Source organism: Phascolarctos cinereus, unplaced genomic scaffold (genome assembly GCF_003287225.1).
Source record: "Phascolarctos cinereus isolate Bilbo 61053 unplaced genomic scaffold, phaCin_HiC Scaffold_9;HRSCAF=440, whole genome shotgun sequence".
In the NCBI taxonomy this organism is placed as follows: Eukaryota; Metazoa; Chordata; class Mammalia; order Diprotodontia; family Phascolarctidae; genus Phascolarctos; species Phascolarctos cinereus.
Genome location: NW_027556402.1, coordinates 245338535 through 245355634, shown reverse-complemented (window position 1 = coordinate 245355634; position 17100 = coordinate 245338535). Strand labels below are relative to the sequence as shown.

The 17100-nt window shown below is 43.9% G+C and overlaps 1 protein-coding gene across 3 annotated transcripts in view; it reads right to left on the bottom strand.

The window, feature by feature from the left end:
* The window catches only part of PTPRJ (protein tyrosine phosphatase receptor type J), a 174269-nt gene that overhangs the window by 31133 nt on the left and 126036 nt on the right, over window positions 1-17100 (bottom strand). For all 3 annotated transcript variants that reach the window (XM_021009665.2, XM_078148173.1, XM_078148172.1), the window contains exons 2-6: window positions 14496-14514; window positions 12387-12617; window positions 8655-8912; window positions 6288-6539; window positions 599-835 (exon numbers count right to left, since the gene is read on the bottom strand). In XM_021009665.2, the coding sequence (XP_020865324.1) occupies window positions 599-835; window positions 6288-6539; window positions 8655-8912; window positions 12387-12617; window positions 14496-14514 (997 nt within the window). The remainder of the gene's footprint in view (window positions 1-598; window positions 836-6287; window positions 6540-8654; window positions 8913-12386; window positions 12618-14495; window positions 14515-17100) is intronic.

The window sequence follows — 17100 nt, the reverse complement described above, 5'->3', positions numbered from 1 at the left end:
TTCAAACCCAACTGCAGACACTTACCAGCTGTACGACCCTGGGCAAGTCACTTAACCCTGTTTGCCTCAGTTCCTCACATATAAAATGATCTGCAAAAGGAAATGGCAAACCACCACGGTATCTTTGCCAAGAAAACTCCAAATGGGGTCATGAAGGGTCAGACACAATTGAAAACAACTCAACAATAACAATATGTCAAATGATCCTTATAAACCTTAACACACTATGTAAATGTCATTTATTATTACTGAAAATTATTTGAGCAGCTACGTCGAGGAAAGATTGTAGAAAAAAGAGACAGGAAGCCAAGAGTTCAATTAAGAGGTTACTGGAATGGTCCAAGTGAAAGATACTGAGCCTAAAGTTGGGTTGGGGCTGCATCAGTAGAGAAGAGAAAAGGTCAGACCTGGCTGGGGAATGAGGGGGGTGGGATGGGGGAGAGGAGGCATGTGTGCAGATGAGAACTCTGTACAGAATAATCAAGAATCAAAAATGGATTACACGGGGGCATTCTGGAAACCCAACGTGAGTTCTGGTCCTCCTCACCCCTATGCCTGCCTGCTTCTGTATGAGTTGCTCTAGAGGAATTAAACTTACTTGTCTTGAAGATTCTCTTTTGAGGGTCTCCTTCAGTCCCATTGGCTGCTTGAGATAGAACAGTGACCTGGTATGAAGTTCCTGAATTTAACCCAAAAAGATTGACCCGTGTGTCTTGGGGGATCTCTGCAACCAACTGGGCTCCCTTTTGGAGGTTGCATTTGTACACCAAGGTGTTGGGTTCAAAGGCTGGCTGAAGTGAGTCATCTACCATGTCGATGTCTTTGCTGTCGGCACCTGTTTCAAACAATACAAAAGACCATTAACAGAATCAGGGACTGCTTCTTGTTTTCTCTTGGCACCTGCAAAATTAGCATTTCCAAGGCATGCACTGAATGTTGACAATCACATTTCCTCAAGCAACAAATACTCCAGCTGGTGCCATCTTGGTATGATTATGATTTAGTCTCACCTGTTTCATACAACTTCATATCAAAGAGACTTTTTTTCCAACCCACTTGTTTCCTATCCCTAATTCCCTTACCATCCTGGACCAAGATAGAACATTATTATACAACTGGGCTGAGTATCCCATTCTTATGGTAACTATATGAGTATTCACAATGCTCAACACATAAAGCTTTCTGGGTAACTTGGCATTTAGGCAGTAAATTTGACCTTAAGGGGACCCAAAAGATATAATAGTTAAAGAACAGTTAGCAAGGGGGTTAGGAGTTAGAAAACTAAAATTCTAGTTTGAGCTCTATAATGTGCAGTCATTTCACTCCCTTCAGTATATTTCCTCACTATGAAATGAGTGAGTTATAAAAGCCACTCTCCAAGGTTCTGCCCGATGCCAACTTCTTACATTCTAAAGCTCCCAATTCTGACTTTCTCCACTCTAAGGGCACTTCTAGCTGACATTCTATTTTCTAAGGACCCTCCTCATTGACAGCCTATGAAAATCCCATCCCTCTAGTGTAGGCCCTCATCACCTATCATGTGGATTATTACAATAGCTTGCTGGTGGGTCTGCCTGCCTCAAGTCTGTCCCCACTCCAATCAACCATTACAGTAACTCACTATGTTACTCTCCTACTCAATAAACTATGATGGCTCCCTATTGCCTCCAGGAACAAGTACAAAATGCTCTGTTTAGCATCCAAAGTCCTTTATAACCTAACCCCCTCCTACCCTTCCACCCTCTTACACCTTACTCCGTGACACCTACTCTTTGATCCAATGATACTGGCCTCCTAATTATTCCACAAACTAGACTCATCTCTTAGCTCTGGGTATTCTCTTTCAAGGGATCCTGTGCCTGGAATGCTCTCCCTCCTCAACTCTGGCTTCTTTTAAGTACAAACTAACATCCCACCTTCTACAGGAAGCCTTCCTTAACACCTCCAAATTTCAGTGAGTTCCCTTTCTTAATAATTTCATATTTATCCTGTACATAGTTTGCTCTGTATATATTTTATATAGGTTTGCCTGTTGTCTCTCCCATTAGATTGTGAGCCTCTTACATGCAGGGACTCTGTGTTGACTGTGCTAAGCAAGGGCTTAGCACAGCACCTGGTACATAGTACGTGCTTAAGAAATGATTATTAATTAATCAATCGTGCTTTCGCACAGTAAACAAGTGATTTTTGGCCACCATCCTTCCAGAACCAGCAGTGACTTTGGACTAACCTCTTCAGGCCCTCCTTTATCCTCTACCCTGTCTAAAAGACATGACCATCAATCAATGAAGCTGCCAGCATGAGTTAGAGCACAATTCTTTCAGGTGTACCTACTCTATCAGTTAAGGGGATGATGAAAAAGTGAGCCCCACAAACTACTAAGACCACCACAAACATACAGACCCATGGCCACATAATGTCCCATGGGATGTGACTCATGCATCACAAGGCCTATCTACCAAAAATCTCCGAGTGGATTGACTTTTCCAGTTTGACGCCTGATGCTCAGGGCAGCTAGGTAGTGAGTGGACTTGGAATCAAAATGGCCTAGGTTCAAATGCTGCCTCAGGCAGTTAACAGCTGTGGGACCTTGGATAAATTATGTCCTCTTCCTCAGCCTGTTTCCTCCTCTGTAATATGGGGATAATAACAGTACCTATCTCACATAGTTTTTGTGAGGATCAAAGGAAATAACACCTGCAATGTATATTCTAAATCTTAAAGTACTCTATCAGTGCTAATGATTGTCATTACTACTTTTTTTTATTATTTTCATTGGTCTATTTAATTAAAGTAAGGGTTCTTAACTGGGGAACATTAATTTGTTTTTTTTAAATATTTTGATAACTGTAGTTTAATAAAATTGGTTTCCTTTTCAGCCCTATGCATTTTATTTTGTGCATTTTAAAACATTATAATGAGATGGAATCCACAAGCTTTACCAGACTGTCCAAGGGGTCCATGACACATAAAACATTGAAAACTGAATTAAAGGCTATGGCCTCCATGAAGAGCCCAAAAGAGCTGAGCCTGACCCTGACCCACTCATAATTATCCTAATGCTCTCTTGAAGTCAGGAAGACTGGAGTTCAAATCTAGCATCAGATACTTCCTAGTTGTGTGATCCTGGTCAAGTCACTTGACCTCTATCTGCCTTAAGTTTCCCCATCTGAAAATGGGTATCATAATAGCACCTACCTCTCAGGGGTGTTGCGAGGATCAAATTAGATGTTTTAAAATTGTTTTGCAAACCTTAAAATACTATATAAATTCTGTTATTGTTGTTATTACTATTATCATTATTATCATCATCATCACCCAAAATCTGTTATTGGACAAAGAGGTTCCTTTGTGCAAAGAGTCCCCAAAAGAGAACTTAAATAAACAAACCATCAGGGCCAAAGAGGGTTGCCTGCACAGAGACAGACAGCCTACCTCCTACAGACCTACTCTAGCAAAATCCTAAGAACAGCACCAGATACTATGAGGAGTAAATTACTTCTTCCACCCCAGAAATGGACAGAAAGTCACTTTACCCACACACACAAGGAAAGGGAGCCAGAATAAAGACAGAGATCCTCCAGTAAAACAACAGATGGACCAAAAACACCTGCAGTTTGCAAGGTTCTGCATCCAGCAGCAGTGAGAGTGGAGAAAGGCACAGCAGCACACAAACTGGGACACCCTGAACCCAGAGCTTCTGAGGTCCCCAGCACTCTGTCCAGAGATACCATAGAAATCCCTGAAGATCCGGGGCTCTAAGCTTTAAAGATCAAGGGCGGAGCCTAAAACCTAAAACCAACTAGCCCTTTTGTTGTAGACATACCCAGGGTGGTAGTGGGTCAACAAAGCAACCCTGGTGTCCCAGATCAAGACCGAGCAGGACCAATCGCTATAGAAATTTTTTATAGGTCCAGAGATAAGTCACTAAAAATTACAATAGATCAAACACAAAAAAATGACTCCATGAGACAAAAGGAAATACTAAAAAAAAAAAATTAAAGTTTGGGAAAAAAAAGATGAAACCTTGAGATATCTACTATCAAAAACAACTGACCACGGAAACAGGTTAAGGAGAGATAATTTAAGAATCATCAGGTTCATAAATCAGAATAATTTTCTTAAAGTCTAAATACTAAATTCCAAGAAATATTTCAAGAAATTATTTCAAGAAATAATGAAAATGACTAAACCTGTTAGAACCTGAAAGCAAAGTGAATAAAAGGAATCCACTAATCCCCCAAAAATAAAAGTCCCAAGAATGGTGTAGCCAAACTCCAGAGCTTCCACTTCAAAGAAAAAATATTATAAGCAGTCAGAAAGAGTTCAAGAACCAAGGAGCCGTAATTAGGATAATACAAGACAAGGCAGCTTCTATATAAATGGGAGAAGATCTTGGAATACAATATAACAGAAGGCAAAAGATACAGGCTTACAACCAAGAATAATTTACACTACAAAGATAAGTATAAATCTGTGAGGGGAAGGAGGCAAGGAATCGATATTTAATGGAATAGAAGACTTTCAAGTATTAGTGATGAAGCGATCAGAGCCGAGTAGGAATTTAGAAATACAGGATCGGGAAATATAGGGTAAGAAACCTAGAAAGGTAATTTATTTGAACAATTGGAAAAGGCTATACAATGATAAAGGACTAATAAGTCTAATGGAAGGGGGAGGAGAGAGAAGAACCTAAGGTTCTTCAGAACCTTAATGTCTTCTAATGGTATTGAGGGACTTAAATAAGAAAAATAAGACGTCCTAGAGGGGAAGTGAGTTGATTCTGTTCTAAGGGTTTTAAGTGGGAGAAGGGGAAGGCAAGGCAAAAGAAATACACTAGAAAAGAGGAAGAAGGAGGTAGATTTTAGTGTTTCCTATAATTGGGGCAAGTGAGAAGAATGATACAAAAACATGTGGGCATCAGATGAACTTTGCTCTTGTATGAAATGAATATTAAGAGGCTTTAACACACATATACACCGTTTGGTGTAGAAATACATAAAACTCAGAAACACAGTTGGGAATAAGGTGGTCAGGTTAAAAGGGAAGAATAATAATACTTAAAAAGGGGGGAAGACATAGTGGCAAGTAAAATAAAGTTCCTGATCCTGAAGGGGTAAATTAAAAGGAATAAAAAAAGAAAGGTAAAGAACTGGAAACTAATGGGGTGCTCATTACATGGGGAATAGTTGAACACACGATGATATATGAAAGGAATAGAACACTATTGCACCATAAGACATGGTTTCAGAGAATGCTGGTAATTATGAACTGCTGCCGAGTCAATTGAGCGGGAGAACAATTCATAGCCCCTGTGTGGGTGTGGTTTGTTGGCTTTGCTTATTTGTTACGGGAGAAGGGGAGAGGGGGGAGGTTGTCTGTTTTCAATTGGAACTGGGGTACAGAAGAGAAAAGGGAGGCAGCAATGGTAATGCCAAAAAAAAAAGGAAAAAAGAGGAGGGCCACTGAAACATTTTTTAAAACTTCACAGAGAATAATAGAAGCAGTTCAAAAAGAAGCACAGAAAAGCAGGGCAGTCTTGATTTTATATATATATATATATACTTTATATATATATTTTAAAGCAAATGGTATGGGACAGAAATTCATGGTGCAATCCTCTATCTGTTCTGCTCTACATGTGGAAATGCTTGTTTTTGTGTTAAGTTCAGCAAAAAAAAAAATTTTTTAAAAATTTAATTGGGTTGAGAACTTGTAGCAATCTGGTCATTGTTGACCCTCACGAGCAGACTTTTCAGCCATTTCATTCCACCCTTTAAATTCCAAGTTCCCTGCCATTTTCTCCCTAATCTCTGCCCCCCACCCCCTGGAGAACAAGGGTCTTCTTCATCCTCAGACCTTTATGAGACCTTCAGTATTATGTTTCACAATTACCTACAGTTGTGTCTTCTCCTGCAACCAGTCTTGGAACTTCATGAGGAGAGGACTGTGTCATACCTAAACTTAGTATCTCCCCTCATAGCCTAGCACAAGGATCTGTACGCAGCTGACCCTAGTATTTCCTAACTTGGATTTCAGTTCCCTCACATTAGCACCATGCAAAAGCATGACTTTGAGGACACTGTACAAATTTGAGGTTTTAAGCAAGGACAGTTATGTCTTTGTAAGTCTAGCCCCAGGTCATTGTGTTCTTCATGAACACAACTGAATTTCTGTCACTGCCACTATCGTCATACCCCGTTACTCAAATCCAGCCTCCTGCATCAGCCTCACCTGAAGGGAGCAGTTCAATAAGAGATAACAAAGAATCCAGTTCTATTACTCACCTGTCCTGCTTTGTGTGGCGTTGGGGTCTCCTTGGGCCTGACAGGGTTCTGGAAGAAACAGACTGAACCGGTACTGAAAACCTGGCTCAAGGCCTGAAATATTAAGGAGCACCTGGGAGGGTGAATTAGTCTCATCTTCAAAACCTTCCAATAGAATGCGGGTTGCCACAGTGCTGTTGTCTGAGTGCCAGCTTACAGTAGCCTCAGCTATGCCCACGTCCGTGATCTGGAGCTCAGACACTGGATTTGGTTCTGTTTGGAAAGAGGAGAGGAAGGGAGGGAGGGAGGGAGGGAGCGAGAGAGAGAGAGAGAGAGAGAGAGAGAGAGAGAGAGGGAGAGAGAGAGAGAGAGAGAGAGAGAGAGAGAGAGAGAGAGAGAGAGGGAGAGAGAAAGGAAGAGAGAGAGAGAGAGAGAGAGAGAAGAGAGAGAGAGAGAGAGAGAGAGAGAGATCAGCAATCAATTTTAATTCATCAACCAATGGGGCACCACAATAAACACAAGGAAATAGGATTGAACTTGTTATTTCATTGACATAGAATACTCTTGGTTTGGGAAATCACCTGGACCAATCAATGCAGCTCAGCACTATCTCTGAAACCTAAATCCTTAGAGAGCTGCCTAGAGCACTGAGAGGCAAGTGACTTGCCCAGGATCACCACAGCCTGCGTTTGTCAGAGGCAGAACTTAAACCCACATCTTCCTGACTCTGAGACCAGCTCACTAACCACTGTACCACAACACCTCCCTCCATGGGGAGCCAGCAGCCCTCCGTTACCAAGCCCCGTAATCTGGCTCAGGCCCAGTGAGACTACGAGGGGTAGTTCTAGGAGCATATTTAAGAAGGACAGGGACAAGCTGGCTGACAGCCCGAAGAAGTCAACCAGCATAACAGGAGACCTGAAGATTCTGACCCGGAAAGATTGTTCACAGGTGGGGAGATAATTAGCCCAGAGAACAGAGGGCTCATAGGCGGATGGGGGGGCTACTCATGGCAATGAGGTTAGACTTGCTCTGTTTGGCCCTACAGAGAAGACCTCGAAGCAGAAGCTGCAGAGAGACCAATTTCTGTCTGACATTTAAACACAAACGTATTCACACACACACACACACACACACACACACACACACACACACACACACACACACACACAGTCTCAAACACTCACATACATACTCACAAATACACTACTCATACACTCAAACACACACACACACTCCTGTCCAAAGTGGACAGGGTAATGGTAGAGTTTAAAGACAGCTCCCCTACCCCTACCCCACCAAGTCTTCTCTCCTGTAAACTAAACGGCCTCAGTTCATTCAACTAATCCTACAAGTAAACATGGAAGATATTTTGTAGGTAATAACTGCCAGAATCCTATCAAGCCTCTGATTCATTCTCTATTTCCAAATCAAACTTTAACCAAAAAAAAGTCATTAAAAGAAACAAATACATGATTGTGACTTTTCTTTATCACAAGAGAGGGTTCACTCACTAGTAGGAACCAGAATATTTCAAGAAACAGGTGTGATATAAATATGAAAGGCACCAGGAAAACTTAAAAAATAAAAATAAAAATCCTGCTATGACAAACTACTGAATGAATCTTCAGTGGAGAATTTACAGAGAGGCGGGGAGAAGAATGGTCCTGGATGAGACAGCAGAGATGAGCTGCAATCTCCCCGGGCAGAGGGGCTGCCCCCACAAGGAGATCAAGGATCCATCCGTGTCAGCCTTTCTGTCCAGCTTTCTGGCAAAAAAAATCCATCCCTCCTTAGCAAAATCATGGCCCTGGCACCCTTGAGAGGGGCTGGTACAGAGGGAATGAAGGATCAAAGTGCCCCCGGCCATAGAGTGGCAGGAGTAATCAGAGCCTGGCAAACCTCTAGGTGCCCAATCCACACAGCAACACCATCATTGGCTTCCTTATTCCTTCCCCCATGGTCGGAGGGTTCCTAACCTTGACTTCCCCAGCACCTGCTTGCATCCCTGCTTACCCCCAGCCCACCTCCAGGGGTCTCCTATTTCAGGCCTCAGATCTTCCTCTGTATGAATAAACAAGCCTAATGAAGACCTCGTGCTTAGCACAACTGGCCTATCTGACATCTATGAAAGCTCCTTAAGTCACGAGAAGGCTGGAAGGGGCTGGCACAGAGAGGGAGCCTTCCCCATCCAAACACAGCCCGACAACTGAATCACCCCAGCTGCTTCAGTGTTTTCAACTCCAATGAGACCAGACTCGCTTTTTTCCTCCAGACCTCATGAGAAATCTCTTTATACATCAGCCAATATGAATCGAGGAAGTCTCATGCCACATCCATTCCCACTCACAGAGGGACTTAATTATTGCTTAGGGAAAACTGACTTACTTGTCGTGACAGTCACAGTTTTCAGGGATCCCTGAGTCCCGTTTTCCAATTTGGGGGAGATGAAGAATACATAATAAGTGCCAGGTTCTAAGTCTGTGATTGTAACATTTACGTGCTGCTTGGGGATGACTTTTATTTCCTTCCCGGCATGCACAACGTATTCATACTCAGAAGCAGCTAGGTCCAAGTTCTTCCAGGTCAGGGTCACCTCAGTTGTCCCCACGCTGACAACTTCAATGTCAAATACCGGATTAGGTTCTGTTTAAGTTTTAGAAGGAAAGAAAGATTATCATAAATGAAACATAAGAATAAATGCACGCTCCACATTTAGAAAGTATTTCTCTCACCACAAAGTAGGGCTTATTTCTTTATGTCTGCTGTTAGGCTAAAAGAATTAATAAAAAACCTCGCCTGGGGCTGAGTCTGCTGGGGGTGGGCCCCCAGAGCAGGACCCAGAGCCAGAGCCAGACCTGGGCTGGTGAGCCAGCACTCTTAACCCTGTAGCACAAATAAATAGGAAGTAACTGGGGATGTGAGAGAGATGAAAACAATCAGCAAAGTCCTCATGCAGCACTTGACAGGAACCAGGGGTTCCAAAGGCAGCAGTGAGGAGAGAACACTCCAGGCGCCGAGCTAACCAAGGATCCACAGGCGCTCCGCCTGGCAGGGGTCTCACGGGTCGGCATTTCAGAGATGAGGAGACCGAGACCCAGGGAGAGGCTCAGATGCCAAGCCCAGCCATGATGTCCGCATAGGAAAAACAGACAGACAGCAAAGAGGAAAAGGCGCGCTGGGGTACAAAATCAATCTGAGGAGCCAAGTCACCATGCAGCCAACCCTGACCTCCAGATGGAGCCATCCCCCTCCTCCTTCCTCCTAGTACCACATGGGCACCAATCCTGGCTGATTCCACTCTATTTCTGCCATCCCTAGCTGGAGGGCAAAGGCCTTAAGGGTGGGAACCCTATTTATCTTCATTTGGATGGACATCCTACCCCCATGGTTCCATTCACTAATCTGGTACACTTCTGGCCAAAGGGCCTCTCCCTGACCACCTCCCCATGAGAACGGAAGGTCCTTGAAGACAGGGACTATCTTTGCTTTGATGTTTATATTGCTAGTACTTAGGACTTAGTAAGCACTTAATAAATACTTTTATATTCATTTGTGAACCACTCCTAGCGTGGCCCCAACATACACGCACACAAGGTGCACCACAAAAATGTGCAGAATTATATTCTCAGGGGCTCATACTACTGGCAGGAGCCCCGAGGGCATCCAGTCCAACCCTCTCATCTTACACAGGAGCAAACTGAGACCCAGGGACATGAAGTAACATGCTCAATGTCACACGGAAAGACTCCAGGAGAAAACGATCGTTTTCGTCTCTTTTGGAACTTCATCATCTCAATATGTTCCTATACATCTTTCTGAAAAAGAAATCCAGCTACAGCATAACAGCAAATAGCAAATTTCCTAGTTGGATTCCGCATTTAAAGAACGTTCAAGGGATGCAACACCATAATGGACAAGCTTCTGTCCCACCCTCCTGGGCCTCAGAATCCAAAGGGATCATGGGAGACAATCTGTAAACCACCAACATAATCACCTTCAGTACAAAGACCCCAGATCATGGAAGGGGAGGCTGGACTTCAATCCCTCTGGGGAAGCTTCTTGGAGGGGGCTGGCTAGGGCTGGGAAAAGTCTGGGGAAAACAGACTGATCCACGCAGGGGTTCTAAGATGCAATAGGTTCTAAGATGCAATAAGAAGGGCATGGAGCTCCGTGGGAATCCCCATGCTGCCACCCTGTACCTGAGCAGCCTTGGACCAGTATTGAACCTCTCTGGACTTCAGTCTCCTCCTCTCTAAAATGAAGGGATTTGACAATATGCCCCAAGGTCTATTCCCATCTCTAGGAGTTGTGATCCTCTCCAATATAACACTCAATTCTATTAAGTACGGAGGCCAGTGAAGAAATGGGTGGGGCAGGAGAAGCCGATGGGAGAAGAACAAGATAAGAGAAAGAGGATGGGCAAAGTGCATCTCCACCACATTGAGTTTAAGAAGACACTGGCACATGTGAGCGGCCGAATGGAGGTGAACGGTCAGAAATAACACTAGCCAGAATTTCTATAGTGCTTTAAGGTTTGCTAAGCACTAAAACAGACCTTCTCTCATCTAATCATCACAATAAACCTGGGAGGGAGGTGGTGTTATTCTCCCCAGTTTACAGATGAGGAAACTGAGGCTGAGAGGTTTAAGAACTTTCCCAGGGTCACAAAACTGGTAAAAGACTGAGCTAGCATTTGAACTCAGGGCTTCCCAGGTCCAAGTCTAGCACTTTTTCCACCACTCCCAGCTTCATTAAAATCTCAGTTAGGAAGCTACTCCTGCCCACCAAGCAAAGTGGCGTGCAGCCCAAGAAGCTAGGGACGAGGGATTGAGGCCTCCCTGTGTGTTTCTCACACTCACACACACACACACACACACACACACACACACACACAAACCAAGAGTGGATTGTGGCCCTAGAAGGAATGTTTATACCTCAAATGGTGGGAAGTTTTGGGAAATTTGTAAAAGGTTTTGAGTTCAAGACTAACTTTTGGTACAGGTCTAAACAGGCAATCCCTGTGTTTGAAAATCCTTAGTGTCTTCCTATTGTCTGTCCATCCATTAAAGTTCCAATTCCTTTGCTTGACATTCAAGGCCCCCCCACAATCTGGCTCTGCTGTGTCTTCCATGAAGCTTCTTCCAAGCCATGACCACTGTCCCTTCATCCTCCACCTAGTTTTCACCTCTCTGAAGCACCAACGTATTGTCTGTATGATGGCTTCCTGTCATTCCCCTTGCCTCCCTGTTCTCTCTAACAGCCCAGAAGCTCCATGAGGGCAGGGCCATCTTGTCTTGGCCTTTTGCTTCCCTCCCACGCACCACCTTGGCCTAGCACAGGGCTCTGAATGCAGATGGCTCTTAATAATTGTTTGTCCAAGTGAATGGGACAGCTGAGCAGGAGGCAGTGGAGCGTGAGAGTTTCCAGAGTTGAAGCTGAGATCAAGGTTCTGCCAGAGATCAGGGTTTTAAACCAAGGCCCGGTGTCTGCTTTCACTAACCCAGCTCTGCTGGATAGTAGCAATAGCTTTCCACCTAAAGAAGCCCTAAGGGGACCCCTTTGCAGATAAAGAATCTGATGTCACCCTTTGACTCAGCAATAGCACTTCTAGGTCCGTATCTCAAAGAGATCATAAAAATGGGAAAAGGACCCACATGCACAAAAGTATTTACAGCAGCTCTTTTTGTGGTGGTAAAGAATTGGAAATTGAGATGATGCCCATCAACTGGGGGATGGCTGAGCAAGTTGTGGTATATGAATGTAATGGGATACTATTGTGCTATAAGAAATGATGAGCAAGTGGACTTCAGAAAAACCTGGAAAGACTCAGAACCAGGAAAATGTTGTACACAGTAACAACCACATCGCGGTTCTCAGCAATGCAAGGATCTAAGACATCTCCAAAAGTCTCATGATGGAAAATACTATCCACATCCAAAGAAAGAACTATGGAGTCTGAATGGAGATCAAAGCATACTATGTTCTCTTTTTTTTTCTCTCTCTCTCTTGCTTTGTTTCTTCTTTCTTGTGGTTCCTCCTATTGGTTGTAATTCTTTACAAATGACTAATGTGAAAATATGTTTAATAGGGGGAAAAAAAGAATCTGATGTCACTTACGTGTTGACCACTTTTTGCAGCAAGTACTGGTACCATTCTTCAACTCAATCTCGTACGTCTCCCCGGGGCTCAACCCCACAATTGTCTTATTCACTGTACTCCCTGTCTGGATACTCCAGGACACGTATCTACCTTCGCTGGTCACGTTGCTGATGGAGAAGTTTTCTGGTAAATCAATCAAGTGAATTTCAGTGGTGTTGGAGCTTAAAGTCATTTGGCCGCATTCATCACCTGTAAGGAAACAAGACCCAAACAACGGTGTCCCCTCAGTTCTCATAGCCACGGAACTCGGACAGCATTGATAGTCACAGGATAATAAACCTCGAGGTAAAGGCGATATCAGAGGACATCTGGTCCAGTCCCTTCAGATGAGGAAGCCAGAGTCAAGAGAAGCTAAGCCCTAAGTAACAGAACTGGGATTCTAATCCATATTTTCTAACCCCAAACCCAAACTTCTTCCTACCGCATGGCACTGTCTCTCACTACAGCAGACCAGCTTCTCAGTAAAGAAGATTTCATTAACTGTGAAGCAAGATAATATGATGGAAATGGTCCCAGATTCAAATTCCTTCTTTAGCAACTCCTAGATGGTTTAATTAAGGAAAAGTCATTTACCCTTTCTCAAAGTCTCAGTTTCCAGATCTATAACGTGGAAAATTAGAATACTTATAGCACCTACCTTACTGGCTTGTTGTAAGGATCAAATAAGACAATAACTTTTACTCTCCTTTCTACAGAGTTTTAAGCACAGAGCACTCACCTCACAAATAACCCTGTGAGGTAGATATGTTATTATCCCCATTTTGTAGATTAGGAAAACTGAGGCTCAAAAAAGGCTCCAGGGTCCTACAATCAGTACATGTCAGAGCTGGAAGTCAAGCCCAGGTCTCATAATTCCAAGCCCCAAGTTCTCTCCACTATAGATAGCATGCTAACATACAAAGCATTAAAGGCTATGGCTATATCACCTATTGACTCATTTTGAGCTAACCACCACTATGATCTAGTAAGGTCAGATAGAGAAGGAAAGTTCCCCTCTAGACAAAAATGGATTCAGGAAAGGTTGAACAAATCGGGATACGTGGATATAATTGGAATGCGGCATAAGAAATTATGAATATGAAGAATTCCTAGAAATCCAGGAAAGATTACCTAAATGGATACAGATCAAAGCAGGCAGAGCCAAGAGAACCGTGTATGTGATGACCACAATACTGAAAAGGAAAATAGAGGTCTGACCGTGAGACAAGCCTCTTGCCTCTCAGCATGGAAGTGGCCAGACCACAGGTGCAAATAAGGCTTTCATTTTCTGACACGGCCCGTATATTGATTTATTTACTGAAATACCCATCTACATTCCCAAGAAAGATTCTTTGCTGGTTGAGAGTCACTGTAAAATGACACCATTTTTTAAAAAATCATCAATAAGAATTTTTCTTAAATCCTTATCAGCTGATTGATGCCCCCTCCCCACCCCAACCATTTCAACCTCACTCCTGCATACAGCCCAGTGCTGTTTAACTGTTTTGTTCTTTAGATCAGTACAGCTGCTTCTGATCCCAGGGATTCAAGCACCGACCAGTTTTTGGTTTATTTGTTAATCATATTAATGAAGAGAGAGAGAAACCACTCAGAAATTCTAAAAGTGTTTATATATGGGCTATTGTAATTACAAAAGTCCATTTGGTGAACTGAGTCTCCTTGACCCTGAAAAGAAAGTCTAAACTGGAGCAAAATCTAGACCTTATTGGCTTTCCAAAATGAGAAAGAAAGAAAGGAATGAAGGATGGGAGGGAGGGAGGGAGAAATGGAAAGGGAGAGAGAAAGGAGGAAAAGAAGGAAGGAAGGAAGGAAGGAAGGAAGGAAGGAAGGAAGGAAGGAAGGAAGGAAGGAAGGAAGGAAGGAAGGAAGGAAGGAAGGAAGGAAGGAGGGAGGGAGGGAGGGAGGGAGGGAGGGAAGGAGGGAAGGAGGGAAGGAGGGAAGGGAAGGATCATCTGCAAAAATGTCTGAGGGCGTTGTGATCTTGAGTGAACGTGCATTCCCCTTCATCTCCATTAGAGGGCAACAGAAAATGGTCAGCATACTTACAAAAGAGTCAATGGTACTTACAGTCACCTGCAACTGCAATCTGTAACAGAAAGAAAGAAAAAAGGAAGTCAGCCGACCCACTGGGCTGTGGAAAATGCAAACCAGGGGGGGAAAAAAAGCAGTTGAGAATTTCGCAGCTGCGGGAGGGTGGTGATGGATACTGCACCAAGTTGGGGCTGGGTGATGGAGTTCTAAGGTTCCTTTCAAGCTAGCTCTCAGCTCTCTGCTCTAGTGCCGCCGCGCCAAAACCCATCCCAAAGCCCAGGCCAAAGTATTGGAGCATTTGGCCATTAGGTCCTCAGACTCAGAGCCAACGTGGTTCAGCATCAAGAGGACTGGCTCTGAAGTCAGGGCCTGGGTTCAAATCCCAGCTCAGCCACTTATACTTGGATGATATTGGAAGTAGCTCCTCCCTCTAGTCCTCAGTTTACTGATCTGCAAAATGGGTAGGCTGAACTAGAGGACCTCTATGGTCCCTTGCAACTCTAGATCCACGATCCCATGATCTCCAGTGGTTCCCAAGGCGGCCCAAGACGGTCCTGCTACAAATTCTTTCATGGCCCCTAAGCAGTAAATACATGCAGAAATGATGAGTCCTACATCGAACTGCCCCAGGGATTTCACAAGGCTTTGTTGTTGTTACTGAAAGAGGTTTGAGGAACAAAAACCACTGAGAACCTCCTGAACTCATTCTTCAATGATCTAGTCGAACCCCTTCATTTTACAAGAGAGGGGAAGTCACACAGGAGAGGCAAAGGAGAGGCGGGGTCCGAGCCCACTGCTGTTCTGAAGCCAGCCTACCCGCCACTCTCCTCCCTGGCACTGTATCATCATGGGCGGCAGAGAGAGCCTCGGGATTGATTTCCAAAATATTAGCCAAGGGAGACGGCAGGCACAGAAAAATCTTGGACAGGATTAAGAGGTATATGAACTCAATGTAAACCACTTCTCCTACTTCTCACCATATTCCAAAGGATGCAGAGCACAGTGTAACTGAGAGGAAATCTCATCTTTCAAGTTTTGAGTGGACAGAGCTGTAGCTGTCCTTGGAGCCAGGAGGATCTGAGTTCAAGTGCCACTCTGACCAAGAGTGGCGGAATGACATGGGCAAATCATCTAACCTCTCAGTGTTCTGGGGCTGTGTCATTCTCATAAAGAAAGCCCACGAGGATCCCTGTGGGTAGCATATTGACTTAGAAAACCACAATTTACCATTATCTGTGTCATATTATATTTTTATTTATTTGGTTAAACATTCCCCAATTACATTTCAATGCGGTTCAGGCCTCACTCATTACAGACCAGCAGTGGGTTGGCTCCTCTTCTCTAGACAAGCTGCTAAGAGAAGGAGGAACAGAGAAGGTTCTGGCTTCCACCAGCAAGGGGAGGGAGTTTCCTCATCCAGGAGCAATCACAGGCCAGGCCCTAAGCCTTTACATTCATCCTCCATTCCAACACTCAAATGGATCTCTAGTCTCACTGACTCAAGAGTTCCATCCTACAATACAGATGGCAGCTGTATCCATCCCTGTCTGCTAGCCCTCTGGGACTCTTATGCACGTGCTCCCAAAAGGTCACTCCAGGCTTCCAACTCCCCAATGTCCTGGAGCCCTTCCTGACTCTCTCCTGACTTGGGAGGTACCAGTGGAACCCTGGAGCTGCCTGCCACCTGTCACCCCTCACTCTGGCCACATGCCTGACCCCTCTTCTTTTCTCCTCTGCCATCCTGGCAGAGCTGCCAAATTCATATTCCCAATCCTCTCCCCCCCATGCCTTCTCCCTCTCACCTTAGAATACCAGGCAGCTTCCTTCAAAGCCAAGTTCAGGGGCCACCTCTACAGGAGGCCTGGCCTGATTCCTATAGTTGTTAACATTCTGTGACCTACAGACGTACTCTGTATTTATTCCATATCTATCTCATATACATACCAAGTCACATGCACGTTACTGTTTGGTCCCAGCAGAATATGTCAGTTCCACGAAAGCAGGGACAGTCTGACAGTTCTGATTTCATCTTTGAATATACAATGCCTAACCCAGTGCCTGGCATGTAGCAGGCATTCAAAAACTGTCTGCTGAACTGAATTGAAATTGGTAATATTTAATTTCCCCTCCAATGGGGGGGACAGACTTCTAAGTGCCTCATCTCTTTCCTTCTATCAGCAGATGGCAGCAACTGATGCTTTTTTAAAATCAATGAAACAAAAGCAGAGGTCAGAGCATTTTGTGGCTGCCCGGACTTGGGAGATCAGCCGGCTATGCACTCTCATTGCTAGACATCAGGACCTTGAAGCCCAGAGAGGTCGAGTCGCTTGTCCAAGGTCACACAGCTATAGTTCATAGGACCAATGAGACTAGAATCACAATCTGCTGAAGCCTTCAGACCCCTTCTTAGAATCATGTTTTTAAATGCATAAAACACACAGGCTTATAAAATTTCAATATAATTATAAATTATATTGAAACATAATTATCAACATATGATTAAAAGCAAGTTCACAGACCTCAGGTTAAGAACATCTGGCCTAAATGATTTCTGAGATCCCTAAAGAGGTGACAAAAATTTGCCCAAAGCTTTAGAAAAAGAAAAAAAATGACACCAAGCCTCCACAATCAGTCAAATGAA